At 43.5% G+C, this 26,927-nt stretch overlaps 1 protein-coding gene across 4 annotated transcripts; it reads right to left on the bottom strand.

Annotated features, from left to right (window-relative positions):
• Nucleotides 1-497: 497 nt before the first annotated feature.
• On the bottom strand, nucleotides 498-20,770 carry LOC146340054 (hyaluronidase-like). Of its 4 annotated transcripts, XR_014784446.1 has the most exons (6): nucleotides 20,741-20,770; nucleotides 19,150-20,102; nucleotides 17,075-17,164; nucleotides 7,074-10,544; nucleotides 5,814-6,735; nucleotides 498-5,647 (listed from the first exon to the last, which is right to left on the bottom strand). XR_014784446.1 is itself a non-coding variant. In XM_084810847.1 (4 exons), the coding sequence occupies exons 2-4, from the start codon at nucleotides 20,071-20,073 to the stop codon at nucleotides 10,203-10,205; spliced, it is 1,356 nt and encodes a 451-aa protein (XP_084666973.1). In that variant the 5' UTR covers nucleotides 20,074-20,102; nucleotides 20,741-20,770; the 3' UTR covers nucleotides 498-10,202. The 4 variants fall into 4 exon arrangements, 1 of the variants encoding a protein (XP_084666973.1); XR_014784445.1 differs by having other exon boundaries at nucleotides 5,814-10,544; XR_014784444.1 differs by having other exon boundaries at nucleotides 498-6,735.
• Nucleotides 20,771-26,927: the final 6,157 nt, after the last annotated feature.

Genomic DNA, 26,927 nt, shown 5'->3' with positions numbered 1-26,927 from the left:
CACTTACCTTTAACGAAATTTGATTAGCGGTGTGGGGGAGGCGCACCGTCCCTCCCCCCTGAAATTCTGGCCAGGGGGGAGGCGCTCCATCCCTCCACCCCTGAATCCTGGCCGGCCGGGCTGCAAATGGCGGCGGCCATAGCCGCCGCCGTTTGTGTCCCTGCAGTCAGCCGTGATAGGCTACGTACATGTTTACGTAGCCTATCACGGCTGAGTAAAAAAAAAAAGCGGGTACGCAAATGGCGGCGCCCATGGGCGCCTCCATTTGCATTCCTTATTTTGGCATGTCTAGTCTATGTAAACATTTACGTAGACTACGGCGAAAATAAGGGGAATGCAAATAGCGTAGACGCTACGCTATTTGCGTTCCCCTTATTTTCGCTGTAGTCTACGTAAATGTTTACGTAGACTAGACGTGCCAAAATACGGAACACAAATGGCGGCGCCCATGGGCACCACCATTTGCGTACGCGCGGGTTTTTTTTTTTTTTACTCAGCTGTGATAGGCTACGTAAAGATTTACGTAGCCTATCACGGTATTTTTTAAAAATCTAGCCGTGATAGGCTACATAAATCTTTACGTAGCCTATCACGTGTTTTGTTTTGTTTTTACTGGAAATGGCGGCGGCGGCAGCCGGTCGGAAGACCGGCCGCCGCAGCCACCGCTGCCGAAATGCCGCCCAACCACCGCCGGAGCCGCCGCCGCCAGGAGGATTCACCCAAGGTAAGTCCCGTCCCGGGGGCGCAGACCGCTTCGCCACCAATTTCGGGGGCCAAATGCACTGGCATTCGGCCTCCCCGAGATTCGTGGTGAAATTCTCTGACATCCCTAGCAGAGAGTAGGCTGTAAGGCACACAGCACTCTCCTTGAACACCTTGCTGCTGCCTCCCAGCATCTGCCACCTGAGGAAACTGCCCTACCCTGCCAGCCGGCCCTGCATGTATAAGATCGCACTACCAACAGCATTATGCTACACCAAACTGCTTTGGGAATACATGGTACAGAAGAGGAAGGCAACCTCAACTGAATGAGGGGCCAGATAACCAAATGACATTAGGGGTGTGTCCACACTCCCTGGCACCAAAATGAAGCCATGCCCCTGACATTGTTTGGTAGGTGCAACAGGAAGATGATTTTCCCAGCACGTCCACCAGCTCCAGTGTGCACGGGCCTTTTCCACTGGAGAAGCTGCTACACCGGCCCCACACCATCTCCCGTTAGGAAGAGAACATGAGGTAGGTGAAGCTGCAGTGGCTGAGCCAGCAGTTGGAGGAGCATTCCTCTAGCCTTCAGCTCAGTCACAGATCTTCACTCAGCTGCATTAGGCCTGTGGGCTAGACTTGCCCTCCCTGTGGTACAGGCACCATAGTACAGTATAGACTCTGGCAATACAGCACAGCTGTAGACAGGCCACTGTTCGTGTAGGTCTACAGGTGTAGTTTCCCCTTACCAAAATGGTGACACTTAACACCAGTTCAGCTTCAGCAACTGTTCAAATGTAATGAAGGGAGGGGGAGCTTTGTTTAAGGGACACAGTCTTGCTGCAGGAGAAAATGTAACATTCATATGCCTGGTGGTTGAAAGCTGGTCTGGTGTAGTGGCTAGAATGTTAGGCTTGGAAAAGGAGACCTGGATTCAGATCATTGCTCAGCTATCAAGTGCACTGGGTGATCCTTGGCAAACTCAACTCAGCCTAACCTACATCAGAGTTGTTGTAGGGGTAAAATGGAATAACCCATACAAGCTAGACTGAGCTCCTTCAATGAAGGATGTTATGCACATGTGATAAATACAATAACTTTTGCTTATCCCAGTGGTCATTGGTGGCCATTCATATATCTAATTAATGAATGGAATGCTGCTTAACTAATGTTGGTTCAGAAGCAGACCATTCACAGTGCAAATACTTACTAACATTGGTAACGCACAGTGAATTCAGAAATCAGAAATGCAGCTATCTATAGTTTGGGTAATAAGAGTTAATTGATAGTTTGTATTGTTAAGGACTCAGATGAAATATCAGTAATAATTTGAATATATGTTCTATATTGAAGTTTAGTTTAATTTGTGTTACTACACTATATGACTTCTATACGTTTCACTCGATATTTTATTACTCTGAACCTAAACAGATGAAACACATACAATATGGGATAACAAAGCCCTTGTGGAATAAATGCCATCTTGACTATCACTGCCTATAATAGCAAACTCAGACAGTGAGTGCTAACAAGACTGAAGCCAAAACAGGGCTATTGAAAAGGGAGGGGAAGGTATCAGCATGCTTGGGAGATGCTCAAAATTTGCAGAAGTACAATAAAAAAAACCCTAAGGGGGCAAAAAAACAACCCCATAACCACAGAATATTGAGTGTCAGCTGGAAAAGATAAATGGATAATGGGGTAGGGGAAGTGAAATGTCCTGCTCAGAGGGAATGATTGGATGATACCCTGAGCAGGAGCACTAGAATACATTACAACATTTTGTTGCAGATCTCACTTGTTATATTCTAATCTTAAACTACAAGAGATGTCATTTGGAAAAAAATGTGTACCTTCTGGTACTAAAGCATGCTAGCGTCGGAATTACATGATAATCTTCATAAGGCAGAATCAAAAAGTGAATAATTCTCAGCAATGAATTCCCAAGGATGACTTATTGATGCCAATTTTAGTCACTTCCGATCTAGTAATATGTCTAACTCTGTCTTATTCAGGGAAGGTAACACATGGCTTGCATGGTGAATGTAGCAGCAAAGAGCATTTTGCAACGTTGTTGGGATGTCATTAGGATCCAAGTCTTTAACTCCTAATGTATATTACATTTCATGTTAGGTTGAAATTCAAAAGAACAAATTAGCTTAATTTTGCATTATCACTGAAATTATATAAATACCATTGAGATTGGTCTTCAAGTAACAAATTAATTTAGCTAAGCCAGCAATGCACTAATTAACAAAAAACAAATTGATACCGAAGCCAACACAAGATAGACAAAATAAATAATATAAAAGTCAAGACTTACAACTTAGTCCTCAGAAGAACAAATCTACATTTTTAACCTTTTAAATGAAAAATACAATTATGATTACCTTCCGATTTGCCATCGGTCATGCTGGCTATCCCATGCAGAAGAGAACTTGACTGTCAAACCTTTTTCTGTTTGCTTTCCACAAAACATGTCATTACAGGGGTGACTCAGGACAAAGAGTAAAACTGGAGGCTTTCACTAAATCTCTATTTAACTGAAGTCAGTCCCACTTAAATGCCTTGGTTTAAACTAGCCATTACTGCCTTAAAATATTCATTACCATTCTATTATGAGCCAGACTCATATAGCTCAGTTCTAACCATGTCTCCTTGGAAGTAAGTCCTACTGACTTAAGTAGGACTTACTCTCAAGTAAGTGTGTATAGCTACCTTCTCTGACCTGATGCCCTCCAAGTGTTGTTAGATCACCAAATCCATCATCGCTAACTATTGGTTATGCTGGCTGGGACTCATGGGACTTGTAGTTCCAAACATTTGGAGGGCACCAGGTTGGGGAAGGCTGGTGTGTAGGACTGCAAGGCAGAGCATCCACTTTACACAAGCATGCTTTTAACATGCCCCTGCATGTGTCATTATTTTTAAAAGATCAGAGGGATAAATTGGTAAGCATTATTGTGTGTGATGTTTAATGGAGCAATACTGGCCATAATATTAAAGCCAATGAATTAGTTTGGAATATTTCCCTGGAGTCATCTGTCAGGGATGCTCTGACTTGGATTCCTGCATTGAGCAGGGGGTTGGACTCGATGGCCTTGTAGGCCCCTTCCAACCCTACTATTCTATGATTCTATGATTCTATGATTCTATGAGTCACTCTTCTGTGAGGGGAAATCTTGAAGACATTATGCAGCTTTCACCAGCAAACAAACCTGCTTTTTGAATTGGTTATGAGAGAAGGAAGGAATTTCACCAGTTCAGAACTAAACAAGGTAGAATAAAAAACACACCCACACCAGAGCTGTCCTATCTAGCTCTGTTTATGGTTCCCAGGGGAGCCAATCTGAAGCTGGTACACTTTCTAGAAGGGCAAGACAGAGTCAAGTCTGACTATGCAGGATGACAAGGCAGGATCTGTCAGGGCCCTGGACAGATCTGTGCTGGCAGGAACTCACTCAGGAAGAGCTGTTGTTTCAGCAACACACAGAAATCTTCTGAGGCTTTAGGCTAGCTGATCTGGGCCTGTTGTTAACCACAGCCTCTCTGAGGAGCTGTCCAACCGTTAATGGGCCATTGCTTGATTCTGCAGCCCCTGCCTCATCCAATATGGGATGGTGATGACTGCAGCAAGGGATGCCCTCTGAGTCCAAAGAATGTGGCAAAGCCATGTCCTCTGGTCTGGAAGTCCCAGGGTCACAGACAATGGCTGTCTGGAGGATGCCTCCTCCACATTGGAGCACTCCTCAGAACCAGAGGGGGAACTAAGGCCAGAGAACATGACAAAAAATGCTAATAAGATTCAGTAAGTGTTGGTAATGGGAAATAAGTAATCATTCACTAAGACAAAATTGGCTGGAACCATAAGATGATAAAAAAAAAACCCTTGGTGGACTAGGGCAAGGTTCATCATCTTCTTTCTAGGCACAGGCAGCCAGAAGTATCTGGAAGCTCATAATCAGGGCATGAAATTGATGGTCATACTCTATTGTATGTCCCCAGTCTGTGCGAGGTGTGCTGCATCTATATATCAAGATTCCAGCTATCAACATGGCTACCAGACATTGATATGCAATCACCCATACATTTGTCTAATTCATTTTTTTAAGTCTATATAAGCTGGTGGCACATCTTGTGGTAATGAATTTCATATCTTAGTTATGCAGTGTAAAATGAACCACTTTGTGGAATAAACCAGGAGTGGAGTGGGGTGGGGAGGTGTGGTATTGTCTAGTTCAGATAATAAATTCTGTATGTCTAGGAACAATTTTGGCTGGCACCTGCAACTCACATTGCATAATCAGCAGCCATCATCTGGGCTGCAAAGGCCTCAATTTGGAAGCTAACTCCTTCCCCAGAAAACATGGTGATAAGGTAAAGCATTGATAGTTCTGTGGCCTGGATCTCATGAAGGTGGTAAACTATGTGAGCTATACCACTTCACATAGCAGTTGCAGGATCACATGATTGAATGTATATCTATACACCCAAAAATCCTTCCACACAGAAAACTAGATGTCCAGGGAGAAGGATGTTAGCCTAACTTTATCCAACTTACCAGTTTTCTATGAGGAGGGATGTTTTCATATGAAGGACATCTATGTGAATCTCCTGCTGTGAAGTGGTACAGCTCATACACAGACTGATCACATCAATAAGAATTATGTCTATATCTTCTGAGATGGAACCAGAAATCTACACTTTTCAGTCTTTCAAGCCTCTAAGAAGGCCAGGGCTTGGATTGAATGCAAGTTAAACTTGCTTAAATTGTGTACTGTGGCCATAGGGTAGCCATTTACGCATCACCAAAAAAGGGGAAATACAAAAAGAGGACAAGAGAGGCCGCTGATTTGCATACAATTTGTGTATGCTAATTTACATGTATAGATGAAAATTTAAAAATAATTACTATCATTTCAATAGAAATACAATACATCTCACCCTGTGACCAGGCAGCCTGCTATTATCTAAGTGCTAACTGGTTTACCTTCTTATGGTTCGTTATCTTTAAACGAGACTTGGACTGGACAGTTCTTCAAACAGAGGATTGTCCTCTGACAGCCCTTCAAATACAGGGTTGTCCTCTGTAAAGTAGGACACCTGGCCACATGGGGTTGTGAGAAGAGAGAAATGGTTTTTACAATCAATATATCCTTCAGATCACATCTTCCTTCTTTTCTGTCTTCAAGTGTCTCTGACTTCTGGAATCCAACATGTTAACGGTGAACATGAGAGTGCTATATCCAGCTTCTTCAGATCCTTTCGGAGTGTGGTGTGGTGGCTGTGATGGGAGCATTTTTATAGCTGCTGCTATTTTATTTTCCCAGGATGCAGCGGAATGATGTAGGAGGCATTTGCCAAGGGGACCTCCATTGCCAGCTGAAAAAGGTAAGCCTCTACTACTCCCAAAGGAGTTTGAATAGGGTAATGAAAAGAAGCCCCATTTTGCACCCATTCATCACTCTAGCCATTTGTTTCATAACAAATAAAAATGGGATCGAATGGGCCCCACTTATTTACATTTTTCATTTGTTATTAATGAATGTACACCCCTGATTTTTCCCAAGTGGAAAGCACTTGGCCCTTTGTGGGAGAAATTATACTTTTTCTGAAAGCAAGCAATATACTAGTGCTGTGCTGGAAATTTATTCTGCATTCTTTCCAACCATTCTTATTTAATTTGATAGGAAAGAAATTGCTTTTGAAATTTTGGTGACATTCTCATGGGTGGGGTTCAAGGTTCTTGTGCTTGCCTTGGTTATGAGGCGGCCTTTCATGGTACAATCATCTCTGGTGGTCCGGAACCTCTCCAGCTTCCTGTACTTCCATTATAGCCCAGGGGAAGATCCTCGCATAGGGCTTTTTCAGATCAGGTAGTGCAGGCAGTCATGGAGGCTACTGAGCAATGGAGACAGGAGTAATAGAAAGGACCACACACAGCACTCTCGGCCACTTCCCTCACAGTGATAAGGGCTCTTGTGTCCAGAGTAAACACCAGGAAAAAGAAGGAAGCTTCATCAAGAAATAGAGCTTTTCTGAATGAGGCTGTTAATCCACTGTGCCTACTTTCGATTTTGTTGCAGAACTGAAATCTAAGAACTACACAAGGGGCATTTCCTTTCCTGCTTTTCCACTACACAACCTCTAGGTGGCTCTGTGGTGTAGCAGAATAGCCACACAGTCAGTCAGTCACACTATCACAATTAAATGCAGCATTTTCCTTGCTCTAAAAAACTTGCTGAAAGTGCTGGTTAGACACAGAAGAAAAACTGGAGGGTCATGACGTCGTCTAAAGAACCCATAAACAAATGTGAGCAGGGAATGACGAGTGCACAATAATTGCCTCATGTAGAAAAGCCCATAGAGACAAAAAAGTACCCCCTTCTTTTTTATGAAGTAAACATGAAATCATAAGAGTTTGCGACAAGGAGGAGAGGGAATAATACATTTTTAAAGACTTAATTCCTTTTGTTCCCAAATATGGTAAATTTACTGGAAGATCATTGACACAAATATGAGTTTAGAGCAGGAGTGGGGAACTGGTGACCCTCCAAATGTTGTGGGATTACGACTTCCATCATTCCTGCCCATTGGCCATGCTGACTAGACATGAGGGGAGTTTGAGTCCAACAACATCTGGAGAGCCAGAGGTGCCCTCCCCAAGTTTAAGGAGCTAAAGAAACCAAGAGCAAATTATATGAATATTGTAACAGTAGAAATAGGAATTCAAATTTCAATGATCATGCAGTCTTAATGCAACAAGATCCTTCACCGTTTAAGTGAAGAGGGATTTAAAGAAGAAACTGTGTGAGCCAAAGAAGTCATGTCAACTACAATGCTAAAATATAAATTAATGGTCAAAGAGAAATGATAAAATCTTACTGTGTGGATAGAATATATTCTCCGAAAAGGCTTGTAAACAAGCCTTATGTAGGGGCAAACACCAAAGAAAAAAGCAACTCAAGAAAATGTACTGGTGGAAAATAAGAGGAGAAATGTGAACAAATATGCAATAATTTCCTTTTCACGACAAGAAATCTTAAGCATAATACTACAAAGACAATGTCAATGGAGAATGATCAGGGGACACAATATAGGAACTTATGGGGTAACCAGGAGGGTATAGTGAGAGAGCTAATTTTTCCTGAGTATGACATACCAAAGTCATTAGTATTTACTTTAAACAAGAAGACAGTAGAACTTAGACTTTAAAAGAACCATATGAGTTTGAGTGAGAATTTCCCATGGTATTGGTGCTACACTAATCCAGTCCAGTGTGGGGATTCTGTTGATTTACTGTCTACCCTGCTGCTCAACAGTCTCCCTTCCTGAGCTAGCTGGGGTGATCTTGGGATTGTTACTGGATCAGCCCATGCTTCTTGTTTGGGGGATTTCAACATTCATACTGGGGTTGCTCAGTCAGGAGTGGCTCAGGATTTCTCATCTGCTGTGGCAACCATGAACCAGTCCCAATTCATATCTGGCCCCTCACATGTCTTGACCCATTTAAGGATACTGCCATGAGCAGAAGCCTGCTTGATGGGCATGCATGAGACAGCTTCCTCCTATGTCACTCCCAAATTGTGGAAAGCGCTCCCCTCGGAGCCATAGGTCATTCCAGCTCCTTTTGATTTTAGAACAGTTGTCAAGCCACATTTAACTTAGTCTCTTAAAGTGCTTCATTAGTAGTGCTGTTTTTTGTTTTTACTAATGACTTAGGGTGCAAGCGGAACTCGGAGGCGACTGCCTATCCAATGCAGGGCAGAAGCAGCACGGAGGGGATCATTCCCTCTGCGCTTCTCCTGCCCTGCATTTGCGGCTAGACAGGTGATTTCAGCTGTCTAGCCACAGGAAGTTGGAGCAGGGGTGGAGGCGGCCAGACAGCACATAGGATGTGTCATACTAGCATTTCCTCCTTCCCTGGAACACCCTGTTTTGGCCACTCTGCACTCCTCTTCGGAGCATGGGGCTGTTCCGCACTGCTTTCAAGGCAGCGCAGAAGTGGGGGAAGGTCAGTTCTCCATGAACCGACTTCAGAGCGTGGGTTCCAAGTTTGGTTCCCGGAAAACCACATATCCTATGGCTGTCTAGCCACTGACTAGCAGCCATAGGATTGCTCCCTTAGTGTTTTTAATGTTTTTATGATTTTTAAAATGTTTTCACTATTTTTGATAATTGTACTTTGCCTTGGTGGTTCTGGCAGAAGGGCAGTGTAAGAATACTAATATTATTATTAATAAAAATACTAGAGAGCCTCCAAAGCCATAGGGAAGTGGTATGCATCTCACAGACATTCTCCCTCACATAATTGTGAGCACAAGAGGGCGGTGAGCAGAGTCGCGCATGCTGACCCTGCTTCCACTGGTGTGTCCCCATCCATGTGTTGGTCATCAAGTTCCATGACCCAGCTTTACACATTTTAGTTTCTCAAGTGATTTAGAACCATGATCACGCCACTGTCTAAATCATAGAAGGAAGGAGCCCACACATGAAGATCAGCCTCCCTGCTTCAGAGCTTCCCAACCAATGCATGGAAGTTGGTGATGTTGACATGACAGAAAAGGGAGGCCCATGCTGTTTGGCCCCACTCTACACCTTCACACAATAGTAATTATGCAATTACTCAAATAGCTCTATCATTTCACGCTCTTAAATGAACTGAGAACTTAACAGACTTTAACTTACCATTGATCTAACTCTGGGTTTTGTTTGTAAATATCGTATTATTAAAAAAAATATATTGATGCATATTTCAGAAGTCATGGGTGAGATCCAGACTTAGTCATGCTCCGAGTAGAGCCATTGAAATCAATACAGCAAGTTAGTCATGACATTACTTAACCATTGATTTCAATGGGTTCACTCTGAGCATGACTAATTCTGGATCCAGCCCCAAGACAGCAAGTGTCAATTTGAATTTTACACTAAAGGCACAAATGCGACAACCTGAAACAATTTGGTATGAGAGCCACCTCTTCCACCAAGAAGTACCAGGCACTTATCCACCTGGGTAGAATAGTTTCAAGTCATCTGCTTACAGCAGCAGACCATACCCAATCCAGCATAGCAGCCAAGATGTCAGCTTTGCATGACAGCTTTGTGGGTAGAAAAGTGTAAAAGGACACTTCATATCTTTGGAGGATTTTGATATCTTACAGACTGAGGGACAGCTACAGGCTGTACCAACTTCCCACACACATCTGAGTGGGTTAGCTACCTGGACCTGATGCAACATTCATTCAAGACTATTCCATAGTTCTGATAATTGTCTGGGATACTTGCTAATTTTAGAGTACGAGGACTGATTCGTGCACTTAAGTTATTGGATAATTAATTTGCTTTATACTGGAAATTCATTAATCAATAAACCTCTGCCTTGTGATTAAATTCATCAATCAATACATCTTTTGATTAAAATCAGATGAGTGTGCCATATCTCAACAAGCGGTTGGTGATGGCATTGTGAATAAGAGATTAATTCTCCATTGCATTTATTGTCAGTTACTTGGGCACCCATCTGTAGAAGAGGGTATTTCACAAAATATCCCCTCCCAGCCCTGGTAGCACTGACACACAAATTTGTCTTTCATGGCATCTATATCCTCCTGCTTCAGATTTCCTTGCACAATGACTTTTTTATCTGTTTTAGACTTATCTACTGAAATCTGAAAACTCTGAGGAGGCAAGTGTAGATAGTCATATGAGTCGCTGTTTTTCCGAATACATCTCCCATTCTTCTTACAGAGTTCTTCACTACAGAGCTTGGCAGCATAAGTCACATTAACGATATAATGTCCAAAGGCACCATTTATGTATTGTTTCACAGCTTCACAGCTGTCCTAAAAGAAAACAGAGTCAATGATAGATTACTCACAGCACAATCCTATAGACATCTACCTAGAAGTCAATCCCATTGTGTTCAATGGGGCTTATGTGCAGGTAAGTGGGTATAAGCTTACATAGCTGCCACGTGAGCTTGTTGTTGTTGTTGTTTTATTACATTTCTATACCACCCAATAGCTGAAGCTTAAGTAGTTGCCACTGTGTCTATAAATGACTAGCACAGATATTTGTCTGAGGGATCAAAAGATCTCTTCAGCCATAATCATGACAACTCTGGAAGTTCTTCAGAATGTCAAGAACCTCACCTCTATTTCTGGATCTCATGGTATGGAGAGCTACCGCAAAATATGTGGCAAGGAAAGCTCAGGAAAGGGGAAGTGTCTTGTGCGTGACTTCCAATAGTCCCAATACAAGGTCCTCCCCCCCCCCAAGCCTCATTCTCTCAAATGAAAAGAGTTATTTTTTTCCTCACCACACTATTCGTAGTCTGACAAAAATAGAAAGTGGCAGAGCCAGTGACTGCGAGAGTGCTGAACTGGGAGTCGGGAGATCCGGGTTCTAGACCCCACTCGGCCATGGAAGCTCACTGGGTGACTTTGGGCCAGTCACAGACTCTCAGCCCAACCTACCTCACAGGGTTGTTGTTGTGAGGATAAAACAGAGAGGAGGATTATGTATGCTGCCTTGAATTCCTTGGAGGAAAAAAGGCGGGATATAAATGCAATCAATCAATCAAGGCTTGGTACTGTTAGGACGCACATTTTATAACCTGAATCACATGTGCACAAAATGTGTACATGTATTAGAATCTATCTATTAGACTTCAATGAAGTATTAGAATTTGGGTTTGAACTTTTCAGCACAGCATTTTAGACACGCGCCCCCAGCCCAGGCATTCGTCCCGTCCCAGGTTTCTAGGCTGCAGTTCCCACATCTGTCCACAACAGTCATATTTCCCTAGCAGCAGTCCAGCTGAGCCACAAGCCTGTCGTTTTTGGATCTGTTTTGAAGTCAGTCTTCATTAACATGGGCTGCTTGGAGAACTGCAGCTGGGAAGACAAATTTTACATTTGCGTATAGATCGCATGCAGTAGTACAGCCTTGTGTGTGTGTGTGGGGGGGGCTTTTTGATAGCCATGTATCAAGGGATTCTCCCTTAGGTGGGTTTCCCTTAACATTTTTTCTACTTCTGCAAACTTTGGAATTCCCCCAATCATACTTTGCTCTTGTTTCTCAGTAGCCCCATACATAGCCATCATAACTCAGCACCTGAGTTGGCTATTATAGAATCATAGAATCATAGAATAGTAGGGTTGGAAGGGGCCTACAAGGCCATCGAGTCCAACCCCCTGCTCAATGCAGGAATCCAAGTCAGAGCATCCCTGACAAATGGCTGTCCAGCCTCGTCTTGAAGGCCTCCAGTGTGGGAGAGCCCACCACCTCCCCAGGTAATTGGTTCCATTGCCGTATTGCTCTGACACTCAGGAAGTTTTTCCTGATGTTCAGTCGGAATCTGGCTTCCTGTAACTTGAGCCCATTATTCCGTGTCCTGCACTCTGGGATGATCAAGAAGAGATCCTGGCCTTCTTCTCTGTGACAACCTTTCAAGTACTTGAAGAGCGCTATCATATCTCCCCTCAGTCTTCTCTTCTCAAGGCTAAACATGCCCAGTTCTTTCAGTCTCTCTTCATAGGGCTTTGTTTCCAGTCCCCTGATCATCTTTGTTGCCCTCCTTTGAACCCTCTCCAGCTTGTCTGCATCCTTCTTAAAGTGTGGTGCCCAGAACTGGACACAGTACTCCAGATGAGGCCTAACCAGTGCTGAGTAGAGGGGAACTAGTACTTCCCGGGATTTGGAAGCGATGCTTCTATTAATGCAGCCCAAAATAGCATTTGCCTTTTTTGCAGCCACATCACATTGTTGGCTCATATTCAGCTTGTGATCGACGACAATTCCAAGATCCTTCTCGCTCGTAGTGTGGTTGAGCCACGTATCCCCCATCTTGTAACTGTGCATTTGGTTTCTTTTTCCTAGGTGCAGAACTTGGCATTTGTCCCTATTAAATGCCATTCTGTTGTTTTCTGCCCAGCACTCCAGTCTATCCAGATCACTTTGAATTTTGTTTCTGTCTTCCAAAGTATTAGCTATCCCTCCCAATTTTGTGTCATCTGCAAATTTGATCAGCATTCCCTGCACCTCCTCCTCCAAGTCATTAATAAAAATGTTGAAGAGCACTGGGCCCAGGACTGAGCCCTGCGGTACCCCACTCGTTACCTCTCCCCAGCTTGAGAAGGTCCCATTGATAAGCACTCTTTGAGTCCGATTCTGTAGCCAACTGTGGATCCACCGGATCGTTGTTTCATCTAGCCCACTTCGAGCTAGTTTGCTCATCAGGATATCATGGGGCACTTTGTCGAAAGCTTTGCTGAAGTCGAGGTATATGATGTCTACAGCATTCCCATGGTCTACAAGGGAGGTGACTTGATCAAAAAATGAGATCAGATTTGTCTGGCAGGACTTGTTTTTGACAAATCCATGTTGGCTTCGAGTAATCACGGCATTGTTGTCAAGGTGCTTCCAGATGGATTGCTTTATGATCTGCTCCAGAATTTTCCCAGGGATTGATGTCAGACTGACTGGTCTGTAGTTCCCAGGTTCCTCCTTTTTACCCTTTTTGAAGATAGGGACAACGTTAGCCCTCCTCCAGTCATCTGGCACTTCCCCGGTCCTCCATGATTTCTCAAAGAGAATAGACAGCGGTTCTGAGAGTTCTTCTGCCAGTTCCTTTATGACTCTAGGATGCAGTTCATCTGGCCCTGGAGATTTGAACTCATTCAAAGTAATGAGGTGTTCCTTGACCATATGCCTGTCGATCTCAAGCTGCAATCCTGCCCCTTCAGCCTGTACTTCGCCTTTGCCAGGGGGGTCATAGACCCTCTTTTGGGAGAAGACTGAGCCAAAGTAGGAATTGAGCACCTCTGCCTTTTCTTTGTCCTCTGTTATCATTTTGCCATCCTTATTTAATAGCTGAACAACCATTTCTTTCCTCTGCCTTTTACTATGCACGTAGCTGAAGAAAGCCTTTTTGTTGTTTTTAGCATCCCTCGCTAACCTCACCTCGTTCTCCGCTTTAGCCTTCCTGACGCCATCCCTGCAATTCTGTGCTACCTGCCTGTACTCTTCCTTTGTTACTTGGCCTTCTTTCCACTTCCTATATGTGTCCTTTTTTGTTTTCAGGTCATCCCTAAGCGTTTTGTGAAGCCACATTGGCTTCTTCTGTTGTCTTCCACCTTTTCTTCTTGTTGGAATTGTTTGTGATTGTGCCTTGAGAATTTCCTTTTTTAAAAGTTCCCACCCATCTTGGACTCCTTTTCTCGCTAGCATTGCTTGCCATGGGACCTTACTGATCATTGTTCTGAGTTTATTAAAATCAGCTTTCCTAAAATCCAGGGTACGCGTTTGAGTACACTCGGCTTTTGCTTCCCTTAGAACCAAGAACTCAAGTACAACATGGTCGCTTTCCCCCAGAGTTCCTGTAACTGCTACTTTATCCACTAAGTCATCTCTGTTGGTTAGGATCAAGTCAAGGATAGCCGATCCTCTAGTTCCTTCCTCTACTTTCTGTAGGAGGAAGTTATCCGCCACACAAGTCAGGAATTTCCTGGAGGGGCCATGTTTTGCAGAATTTGTCTCCCAACAAATATCGGGGAAATTGAAGTCCCCCATTACTACTACATCATGCTTCCTTAAAACATTGGCTATTTGCTTTTCAAAAGTTTCATCCTTGTCTTCTCCTTGATTGGGTGGCCGGTAGTAGACTCCGACCACCAGGTTCCTTTTATTCTTTGCTCCATTTATTTCAACCCAGATGCTCTCGATGGGGCTACCAAGCTCCTCCTCCTGTATTTCTGTGCAGAGATATGTATTTTTCACATATAGTGCAACCCCGCCTCCCTTTCTGTTCCTCCTGTTCTTTTTGAACAAGTTATATCCTTCAACTGCTGTATTCCAGTCATGAGAGTCATCCCACCAAGTCTCAGTTTGAATCATTAGCACATTTTTAATCATTAGCACATTTTTAATCATTAGCACATGATTATCTCTTTTTATTGGGCACCTAGAAACCTTCATATCTATACTTCATACAGATCACATCACAAAGCCACTTCCAAGCCTATTTTAATGACTGCTAATTACTATAAACCCTTAATCCATAATAACGTCATTCCTAAATATGCTGAGTGATGGTCCAGTTAGTTCCTGCTCTCTCCCAAGGTTCCTACATTCTTTCACAACACAGTGGCCAAGGACTACATCCTCACAAGCCTAGGTACAATCTCTTTGGCAACAAGCTGGTCTACAAAAACAGCCTAGAGCCTGACACTAGATCATGATTATCTAATTCATTTCAGGAGTAATCCTATGGCCTGCAGACAGAATTTGGGGGACTGTAGGATATTTTGGATATTTCGGATTCCTGAATCCGAGGTCACAGACACTGCTCCAACTTTGGAGGGAGGGACTCTGCATTCCCCCCCCTCCCCTCACAGCTGTCAGAGAAAGAAATGCAACCTTGGAGAGGGGGGTAAAAGGGAAATCCCGTGAGTGAGGAGGGGAGGAGACAAGGAAGGCTGGGATATGAGCTGTCCCGAGGGCTCTCCAGCCTTCTTCCCTCCCCCTCCAAAACGTCCCACCGAGAGGGGCAAAAAAGTCCATCTAGCGAAAATGCAGAGTGGGAAGACAGGGAGGTAAAGATCACCTCCGCCATGCCCCCCATTCCTCACTGGATGAGTGTGAGCTTCCAGGTTCTGAGGCTCACGATCATCAAAGGCAGAAGTAATAGGATTGCACCCTTATATACCACTTACCATATCTAATCAGATTAAAATGCATCATAATAAATACAAAACCTCACCACTTAAAATGTTTAAAATATTTAAAACCAAAGCTTAAAGGCACAGTATTGAATAAACAGCCACAATGAGCAGCACAATAATTCATGGAAGCCTTAGGTAAAGAGATGGATCTTTAGCAGGCACCTAAGGCATGCCACAATTGCCATTTCCCAATTACCAGTGGGGAGGGCATTCCATAAGGGGGGGGCTACCACAGAGAAGGTGCGCCTCTGGGTTGCCCAGGATGTTGGTGGCATGCTTTCACCAGGAACCCAAAACATGTAGCAAGCATTCCATATGCTTACTGTTACTCTGAAGTGTCTCTCACATGGTTCAGCGCAATTTGAACCACATTTGCTTCTTTGGTCTGCACATGGGAGTTGCCTTATACCAGTCTGACTAGCCACATGGAGTGGGACCCATAAAACCTGTATCCATTGTATTTAACATAGTCTCCAGAGTCCAGGGCCTGATGCCCCATTGTTGCAGCAGTTCCTGAGAGTCTCCTCTTGCTTCCCTCACCCTCCATGCACAATTCAGTATATCTGGGAAAGGATAGTGATGAGAGGGCTTCTCAGCAGGTGCAGCCTTCATAGAGAATATAGGAAGCTGCCTTCTACCAAGTTATTGGTCCAACTAGTAAAGTACTGTCTACACTGATTGGCAGTGGCTCCCCAGATTTTGAGGAAACACAAAGGAGAAGGTCCCCAAAATGCTAGAAAAACATGAAAATATTGAAAGGAACCATATAATTATAAAAGTGAGTGTAATTGCAAATCTGGAGATGCTTAGAGAGAGGTCTTTAGGTCCTGGTGTGCTCCCAATTACATCATTTGAAATGCCACAAGATCTAGAGGACCTGCCATTTGGGGACGAATCCAATGAAAATATGATTTATTTTCTGTCTGTTTTAATCAAACCCAGTCTGAATTAGACATGGCAGGCATGAAGGTTTCCAAATCTGTGTCTCAGCACTGAAGTAAATGCACATCTAACCTAACCATGACTTGATAGTGCGATCAAGTAGCATGCCCGCTTATGTGAGCCAAACTTGTCTCTTTCATTTTTCCACTTCTGATGCAGATGAAAGAGTTCTTTCATGGCAAGACAACACCACCACAAAACACTCAAGCACTATGTTTACTTTCTAAATATTCTGTCCAATCCTGGGGATTGTTGCTATACAAAAAGGCATCTCGTTAGATAAGGCATTAATAATCTCCAAAAGAAATCCTAACCTATCATCATCCACTGGGCAACTATTATTTATTTTTATTTATTACATTTATATCCCACCTCTTTTCCTCGTTAAGGAAGCCAAGGCGGCTTACGTAATCTCCTCCTCTCCATTTTATCCTCACAGCAACAACCCTATGAAGTAGGTTAGGCTGAAAGTCTGTGCCGGGCCTTAAGTCACCCAAGTGAGCTTCCATGGACAAGTGGGGACTAGAACCCAGATTTCCTGACGCCCAGTACAACACTGTAGCCACTATACTGCACTGGTTCTCATGAAGCTATCAGGGTTAAAAGAGGGGGGGGAATATGTGTGCGTGGGCATGGGGGAGGGGGAATTCCCAAGAATTCTTACAAAATTTAGCTCATGGGCATGTTGTTAACCCACACTCACTTACTTTAGTACTGGCATACTGCATGCTTCCCCAAAGGACAACTCCTGCTACCCCCAATGCAGCACTCTCACCAATAGTGTTCACCAAGTCCTCCTGAAAAGTAAAACATGACTATGCATCATACAACAAAACATCATGCACAGTGGACAAAGAGCCAACATCCTTGACCATGTTGTACACAGACATTTATCTCTCTCTTGTTTTGGCCACTTCTGATGAAACAGGGGTTTTGGGGGCGGGGTGCTGAAGCTCAACCACAAATCATACACACCTCTTTCATACCAATAATTCAAAGGACAATTGCAACAACAACGTCTGTCTCCAGTTAAAGCAACAATGGCCGTTCTTCTAGACTACAGGGCCTATCCAAATGTTCTGGTTAGAACACAGTAAATGTGAACACTTTGTGGCAAAGTGAACTATCCATTATACTCAAAGAGCTGTACTCAGAAAACTATACTCTTGCTAGTCGCAAATTATAGTGAGCAAAAGGGGTTGTGCTTTCAGAGTCTAGTGTAGAATTCAGGAGGTTTACTTTTGTATCCACCAGAAATGCCCTGGTAGCAGAAAGTAGAATCACTGTGATTCTGTACCCTCACATTTACATGCATGCACGTGTGTATGCGCACACAGAGGACACAAATATTGAGCGCATTGATTATTTTCAATGATCTGTTTGTGGGATTTTAAGACATGTTTTTGTCCTTTTGTATTTAATGAGTTTATTTTATATTCTATTTTATTCCATGATATGATTCTGGGGTCCCCAACATGGTTTCCGTGGAACATCCCTTGATGCCCACCAGACTTCCTACCCTTCCTGATTTTAAAAAAGAAAAGTTTTCTTTGTGGGGACAAATATGTGATTCGGTATTTGGGGCTCAGACCCCACATATGCCTTGTACTCAGCTTCTTGGCCAAGTTACTTGCCTCTGTGCCTCATCAGTTTACCTTCTGGGAAATTTCAGAGTAGAAAACTGTGGGTTCAAAAGTGTGTTGTGGAGGACCCTGGCTCTGCCTTGTATTTAGGTTCCTAGGCAAATTACATTTCTTTGGGCATCAGACATTTACCTTCTAGGAAATGGATGTTTTGTGGCCGGCCACAAGTAACATGGCTACTATTTTGTAAATAAGCAAGCCCCATCTCCCAATAGAAGCCATTTTGTGAGAGTGCTTATGATACTCTCTCCATTCCAAGTGTGCCCACAAGTCCAAAAAAGTTGGGGACCCCAATGTTAATTATAGGTTTCAGTACTGTCACTTGATGGGTGGTGTCTTCATTGTTAATTAGTTTCCTCTAGTCTTGACATTTTAACTGCCTCCCACATAGCCTGTGACCATGGCTGTGACTCTAGAGTGACCATGGTCAACTGCAACATTTGTTTGACCCGATAAAGCAAATATACCTACACGATACTTGGCATTTATTTTGATGCATCTGCTAAGGCCTAGTTCTCTGAGGTGGTAAAATCACACAGCCTCCCCTACCCACTCACTCCAGGTTGTTGTTTGCCCAGAAATGAAAAAGTACAGGTAGGGGAAATTTGATTGAGTAAACCAGGGTGGGGGGCGTCTTTTATGCATTCAATTGCTCATGTTAGTGTCTACTCATATACCGGGACAGCCCAAGACATTTTGCTGCCTGTGGTGAAGAACAAGATGGCTCCCCTCCTATTCCATGTACAGAAGGTGCCTGGATTGGCACCTGAATCTTCCTTCAACAGTGGTGATGCAAAAGCATCCTCCACCACACCTGAAGGCAGCAAGCTAGCCTTGCTACCACCACCCAATATCTGCCACCTGAGGTGACCACCTTCCTCTGTCTAATGGCAGGGCTGTCCCTGCTCATGCAACTAGTATACATTCAGAACTTACAGAAGACTGCAGTTCAATTTCCACAGCAGGGATTTCTGGTTTCAGAGCACATTTTACTGACAGAAGCTGACCTGACATCTTCCATGGGTTCACTTGTCCAGCATTATAGTACTCATCAGTACAATCAGATAAAGCTATAAGGCAGTCATTAAGAGTACTGATCCTGAGAGACTATTCGATTCTAATATATGCAGCCCCCTTACCTCTGTCAATTCATTTAAAGTATAGGAATAAAATGGCCTAGCATAGACGAAAACCGGCAAGGTGTAGTCTTTTCTAGCAATAGAAGCAATGCGCATTGCCTCTTTAACACGATAGTGTACAAATTTCAAAGCATTTGGGCTTGACTTCAGGATGGACTCCAGGTATATGGAAGGATAAAGGGCAGTGCTTTGTTGCCAAAGCCAAAGTAGAAGATCATTCCGCTTATGTTCAATGGGTGGACATTCGCCCGTGTATGTCGTTGGAGAGTCTTTGTAATCATAATTATGGCAGTCTGGGTAGAGATAATAACCCCAAAGTCCACTTGGTCTCATTTCTTCAGCTAGGAAAAGGGTGCTGTTCATAAAATTCTTCCCAGCACTTTCAAATTCCTCCTTAGCAGTTATCTTAACCTTGTTCTCAGGCCATTGAGGATACTGATTCTGTACAAAGTCAAGAGTCTTCTCTCTGTATATATTCTTTGAGCCCCAATTCCTATCCCACTGGGGTCTCCAGTTTTCCCAGTCAATGACTCCAAGCCCTTGGAATGTCTGCACAGGTATCGAATCATTTATGTCAGATTCAGTTTTGATGAGGTGCTTGGCTAGGTTGAAGTTGTGTGGTATACCTTCATTGACGGAGACCCCATTGTCCTCAATGTAGGGATAGTAGCCCAAATATTTGTGATAAAATATTGTCACAATGGGGCCATTCAAAGTGTCATTGGGATTTGGTAGGATGTCAAAAACCTCAAGATCTAAATCCACCTTGTAGCGTTGCCGGCATTGTTCAGTAGGTGCATTCCAAAGCACTACAAAAGGTTTGTGGGAGAATAATGGGGCTCTTGTCTGCATACTTTCTCCCCCATCAACCACCATCAGTAACACCAAAATCGCTAGGTGTTTAAACCACAGAGGGTGCATCATGTGCTGTTTATCTGATACTGCTAGGACATCTTCCTCAAAGGAGGTGGGGGGGGAGAGAGAGAGAGAGAGAGAGAGATTAACAGGGAAAAAACAATGACAAGAACTGGCAGGACTTTAAAAAAACTAACTTATTAATCAATTAAAAATTGCAGCATTGGAAATATACATAAGCTTGGATCCAGACTAAGGCTGCCATTCTATATCACTTACCTGGAAGTAACCCCCACTGAACTGAATGAGACTTCTGAGCACACACGTATAAAACTGCACTGTAAAGCATGACTAACTTAGTCTGGATTCAACCCATAGTAATTAATCTATGGTGCAATCCTATGCATGTTTAGACAGAAAAAGTCCTACATCTCCCAGCATGCCCCATCCAGCCATGCTGATTGGACAGGCTGGGAGTTATAGGACTTCTTTTCTGTCTAAACATGCATAGGATTGCACCCTTAATCACTGTCCCAAGTCATTCAAAGAAAGTTCATCTATCGATTCCAAGACCAGAAATGCAATAAAATCCCTGAGTTTCAAAGCACTCCTAATTACGATACAGAATGATAAACAGTGTTCATAAATGTTATGCTCGCATTATATTACATAGGTAGCTTTGACAAAGTGTGGTGAAGAAAATCACCACCCCGCCCTTCGGTCCCATTCTACCTACAGAGCCACACTGGAATATGGGATCTGGATTGCAATCATTGCACACCAGCAGTAGTATATAAATCCCAGACCCGGAAGGGAGCATGCATTTCATTTCTTAGGGCACGTGGGCATGGGGCTAGATGTAGTTCATGGAGTAGTTCTACACACACGTGGGACTTGGTGATGAGAACAATGGGGAAAGAGCAGTTGGCATAAAAAGGGAGCACGTTGCAGAAGCAGCTGAGTAGAACAACAAATATAGAAATAGCTTATTGCAAACATTGATCCTCTCCAAACACAACCCTTACAGGTACACTACCTTAGGACACAGACAGCAACAGGAACCTCAGTTCCATGTCAGTGACTGGAGATGCAAAAGCAAAGCACCCCACACAGGTGAGCAAGGGGGGAGGCCCAGAAAGGATGCGAGACCATGCCATAAAGTGATCCTGAAGCATCCCACACTCGTGCCACCTGGAACCACACCTACCATCCATGATCACAGACTGGAGTGCAAAACAGCCAACAACAGAACTACAGACTTGCTCCCACTACCTTTCCCTTAGGAGAAAGTGTGCAGTGGTCTAACAATCCCTCTGCAGTAAACAGGGAAAAGTACTCTACACCACCAACAGTACATGAAAGGTAAGCATGTGATGGAAGGAAGGGTAATGCAGAGTGTTGTGAATGATTTCAGCGGGGTTTTCTTGTCTACCACCAGCAGTACTTTGTGCTCCCAGGTTCCTTCACCCCTGGTTGCTCAACCCTGAAAACCTTGGTGAATACCCATCATGCACTGGGGAAAAGAATGGGCGCCACACTACTGGTGATAAACAACTAATAGTCCACCCAGTACACAGAACTGATAGTGCTAATTTATTGCACTGCTCATCCTTGCAGGACACAGGGAAACCAGGCCTGGCTCCTGCAGCTGCCCTCATCCTGGTGTCTCCTATCTAACTCCTCCCATAGTGCAATATATAGGGCTTTTGCCCAAATAAACATGGTTTGTGGCATTGAACTAAGGGACTGTACCATGGGCTAGGAGCTCAGTGGAAGGGATGTGCATTTGACACAGATGTGGGTGCCACTGGATCTCGCATGGGGCCTGCTAATGACGCTGGAGATACAAGGCACAGTAAAAACACAATTCTAATTACAACATAAACTGAAGACAAAAGGGGTGAAAAGAAAAGAAAAACTTGGCAACTACCCCTTGGTTTCCAAACTAAGCAAGGATTGTAGGCCTGATATCATAGGCTCCCTCAAATGACCCACTCCTACAGAAAGAAATAATGGGCATCAGACCTGTAACTCTGTCCTCGTTAGTGTGCACAACACAGGAGCAGTGCTAACACATCTGCACATGTAGCATGCACCTCCACTGAACAATGCCACACTCTTGTCTCAGTGATGGAGGCCAGCAAATGAAATCCCACTGCTAAAAGCAACAGTGGTCTGTTCTACCTACAGGTCAACTACAAGGTGGTGCAGGTGACTATGGAAAGGCCAAGTGCTGGTGGTTGCTGCTGGACTGTCAGAGCAGAGAGCAGAGGCCCTCCTGATGGGACACAATCATTCCGTTTTGGTCCTAAATGCATCGCAGAAGACCCTCCGGATGCGTGTGTTTGTTCACTCTCACCTAGAGAAGGGCCGGCACTTGCTGTTGGCCACACTAGGGGCATCTCTACACCAACCTGAAATCCTGCATTTAAAACAGGGCTTTCTGCTTCTGTTTTAAATGCAGGATCACAACAACCCCCTTTTTCACCCGCTTCCTTTTCCCCCACCCCCACCCCCTTCCCCCTCCTTCTCCTTGTATCGGAGTCTTCCATTCTCTTTCATTGATCTCGCTCCTCTTCTTGCCGCTTTAACTCTTTTCATGGAGGAAACTCAAGCAGAACACAACGGGGTAATTTGATAGCTCATTATCTGCGATCTATTTAAAAAAGGAACAAAGGGCATTTAGTGCAGGAGATGCCTTGAATTATTGTGGCGTCATGTAAAGAGCCCGCAAACTTCCGTGAAGGAGCAATCTCAATCCCAGGATAAAAGCTTGGTGTGAAGGAGCCCTAGATGTCCATGGAGCACTGTGTGTCCTAGCACTGATGCTAGGGAAGGGGCAAGGGTAGGCCCACAGCAATAATTTTATTATTTATTTATTATTTATTTATTTAATATCCTGCCTTTCTGCCAACAAAAAGGCACTCAAGGCAGCTAACAATAAAATCCATATTTAAAAACAAAATCTTAAATAAAACACACCATAAAAACAAATTAATTAAAAATGCAATTAGAAACATAATAACAAAAGAAATAAGCGGCACTGACTAGTTAAAAAAATCTATCCACTGCGCATCAGTTTATATTTCAAAGGCCTCCCTGAATAAAAATGCCGTTGCCTGCTGGAGGAAGAACAACAGAGAGGGGACCAACCTAGCCTCCTGCAGCAGAGCTAGGGAGTGGCCACAGAGAAGGCGCTCTCTCTCTCTCTCTCTCTCTCTCATGTCCCTGCCAAATACATCTCTGATGGTAGGGTACCAAGAGAAAGGTCTCCCCAGAAAATATTCATTCCTGAGCAGGCTCATACGTCTACTCATTCAGTTGTATCCTTCATGGCCCTTTACATAGGCAGGAAAAACAGCAACCGTAAATCATGCCACTTTTGGAAAACTGTTGCCCTCTATGATAATTACCCTGCATTCCATCCAGTGATACTTGCAGCAGGTTTGGTAACCACTGCTGGCCCCCCACATCCTGACAATCACATCCCTCTTCACTAGTGACCTCTCCCATCTGTGTACTAGAGATCATTAGATTCCTTGAGTTCCGTTCCATTCTTCTTCCACCATTCTGTTATTCCTTGTGTTCCACATCAGTTGATTTCTTTCAATAAAGGAGAATTTGAAGATCTTGATGACATATTTTTCTGAACTCTCAAATGGAGGGAGAAATTTGGCAGGAAAGAATTCCACTAGCATTCTTACTGCGTATCTATTAGATACCCTGCTCTTATCACACACATGAACCCACCTTCACCACTCACTTTATTAAGCTACCAACCCTCTTCACCCTTTGATCACACTCTGAACTGTCCCACAATTCCATACCCTGTTCCATATCTCGCAGGTATGCCAGCATGAGTTGCCCACTGAGTCTGCATTTGTCCATGATAACCAAAGTCAATTATCATGCTGGATAGTGCAACATTCCTGCAGAGACCATGAGCACACCTTTGTCAAAAGGGTGGATGTCTGTAGGCTGCCTGATGATTTAAAGCCCTGTCTATAGCAACCCGTAGATTGTTTCAGTTGCTGGGCACTTCCTGGCTATTCTACAGTGAACTGCAATGGAAAGGGCAATGTAGTGAGTTTTGTTCTTGAGAAGCTCAGCCATGATGGCTTTTCTGCATGTGTATTTTGTTGGCATTGTATTTTGTTAGCATCCATTTCTAATATGGAAATGTGTATTTTGTTCTGGGGAAGGCTGCATAGGCAAGGGACTCATGGCAGCCAAAGAATCCTGATGACTGTATGCTGGCTCAAATTCAGTCAAAAAGCCAGGAACCTCTGGAAGACTCCAGTTCATTCCCCAGAGCTAAGCTATTGTTTCCTTTGTTCAACCCCAGCCTGAGTACACCAATATTATCATCTCCTTTGTGCTCTTTGCCTATACCCTATACGAGCCTTTGAGTTTAGTCTCTTTGAGGAAAAATATTAAAGAGATTTCATGGGACCCAATGTACACATACACTTTGTTATGTTGCCCTAAGATCTCCAGGGCTTCCTGGCAAACTGCCTGTTTCCCATTATCCACTCCTAAGCACTATCTCTAACTCTAGGACCGAACCTACATTTCCAGGCCCAGAACTCCCTTCTTTGCCTACACTACCTTGCCCCGACAGATCCACTGTCTTCTATACCCAGACTCCAGTCTACCTCAGCATACAACCTACCAAGTGCGTGCCATGTGTACATGTGTGAATGAAGACATAGTTCTGGTATTAATTCATGCCTGCTAGGCATTGTATAGCATATAGTGGGTAGGATAATGTCATGAAGGTGTTCTGCCATGTAAGATTGGTGCTTTCTGCACCTGGATAATTGGTGGACATCATTGCCAGTGACACACAGCTTGCAGTCACTGGTGTCATGGGACCATAGGACCAGGCTGTGATGCTGCAATCCTAAGCACACTAAGCAATCCTTAGTATTACTCAACTGGGATTTATTACTGAATAATTATGGATGAGACTGGATTACACATGTGCAATCCTTCTATGGATTTTAATGGATCAGGATTGCATTCTTAACTTGTGGGGGACTTTATGTTCCCAATTTCCATTCAAAGGCACAGTAAATCTTAGGAATACATTGCAATATATGTTGTACCATCAACAAGAATGTAAACTGGTACCACTGTGACTTTTTGACAGATATTATCTATAGAAATTATGCTTTGAAGACTGTGAGGCCAGTTTTTAGGGAAGCCCATGTTTGTTGCTCATTATCATGCATTGCTCCAAAAGAACAATGGTATCTTTTATTACTTTCACTGTGGCTTTATTCCTTTTAACTGGAGCTTACCACTCTCTTGCACTGCTTTAATCCCAAACTCTGTAATGAGCATAGGCGCTAATGATTCAGTTGGGCACGTCATTATCAATTGGGTACAAATTCTCTCACATTCCTCCATCAATACCACATTGTCATGCCTAGTCAAACAGCCAAAGGATGCACATCTCTGTCCTAGCCATATGAGTGTCCTGAAAAGAAAATCATGCAGGAATGTTTCTGCTCCAAATTTTAAACACAAAAAGGGGCCCATAAATAGGAAAGTGTTAACGATTTGTCCCCAAGCCCATTAAAACCAATGGGAGTGTTTCCAAGGGCTCCTTAATTCACAAAATTAACTACAGCTAGCAAACTAACATGGTTTGTCAAACTATCAATCTGCTTATTTTATCTCCCTCAGTGAATGAAGAAAAAAGATTGACTTCTGTTTTTACTTGTGTAAAGGAGCAATTAAAACTTGAGAATAGTTTCCTGTCTGTGGAAGAGTATGCCATAATAAATGTGCTATTTGTTATTGCCTTGTGGCTTGAGGAGCCACAAGACCCTATGTTATATTATTTTAAATGCATTGGATCCAGACTTAGTCATACTTAGAATAGACCTATTGAAATAAATGGGATTTAACGTAGTTATGACTCACTTGAGTCCCATTAATTTCAGTGGATTTCCTCTAAGTATAAGTCTGGATCCAAATTATTGTTTGTTTCCTTTTGGAAACAAAAGAAAAATGTTTTGTGAATGCAGCACCTAGTTTTACATATAGAAGAGGGGAGATGGAGAAAGAGATGCCAGTGCCGAAGGTATCAGGGCCTGCTCCAGCTGGACTCCCTCACCCTCAAGTGCCACCTACCATCAACTGCCCTGTGCGAAGGATTTCAGGAGAGAGAGGGAGGTAAATGAGGATAACATTGAACACCTCCTCCCATTCCAGTTGGACTCTCCCTGCCCCAAGAGCCATCTTCCACCAACTGTCCTGTGGGAGGGATCCTGATGATTTTTTTTTTTTAATGTTAATATTCTTTATTGTGATTTTCTTATTTTTATGTTATTTTTAAGCTGCCTTGGTAGGACTGGTATCGCAAAAAGTGGCATATAAATAATTGTCATAACTAAATTAAGTGAATGTGATAATGAATTTAAAATTTGCACTCATTCCAACTAATATGGTGTACTTAAGGTTTCCACAGGCTATTTGTTGTTGTTTCTGTTGTTGTTGTTGTTGAGCAATGAGATTGTCTGTGACTGTAGCACTATTCTCCTTCCAGCTCAGATCCTAGCCAATGAGAGCAGTACAAACATAATGGGAGAGGGGAAGGAAGACAGCCTTGCTCCTCCAAAGTTCTGAGTTCAGGTTTTCATAAGCAGACATGTGCACATCCTTCAAAGCAAAAAGAGAACAGGAAGAAAAAAAGGGAGGAGAAAATATATCCTGAAAATGACCCAGGGGAGGGGGACGTGGGACCAGCTCCAGAGGGTCAAGAGGTCAAGCTTTTACTAGGGTCCCATGCCAATAAATGGCATCCCACAAAAAAGGGTTGATGTTCTCCTTTTGCACAGGGGGCATCTGAGAAGGTCAGAGGTACATCTAAGACCAGGGGCAGGTAATGTGTTGCCCGCATGCACCAATGTGCA

The sequence above is a fragment of the Heloderma suspectum genome, chromosome 7, assembly GCF_057233095.1.
Source record: "Heloderma suspectum isolate Gila_16-S chromosome 7, 16-S_ref, whole genome shotgun sequence".
Classification (NCBI taxonomy): domain Eukaryota; kingdom Metazoa; phylum Chordata; class Lepidosauria; order Squamata; family Helodermatidae; genus Heloderma; species Heloderma suspectum.
This window is presented reverse-complemented; position numbering and strand designations above follow the sequence as displayed.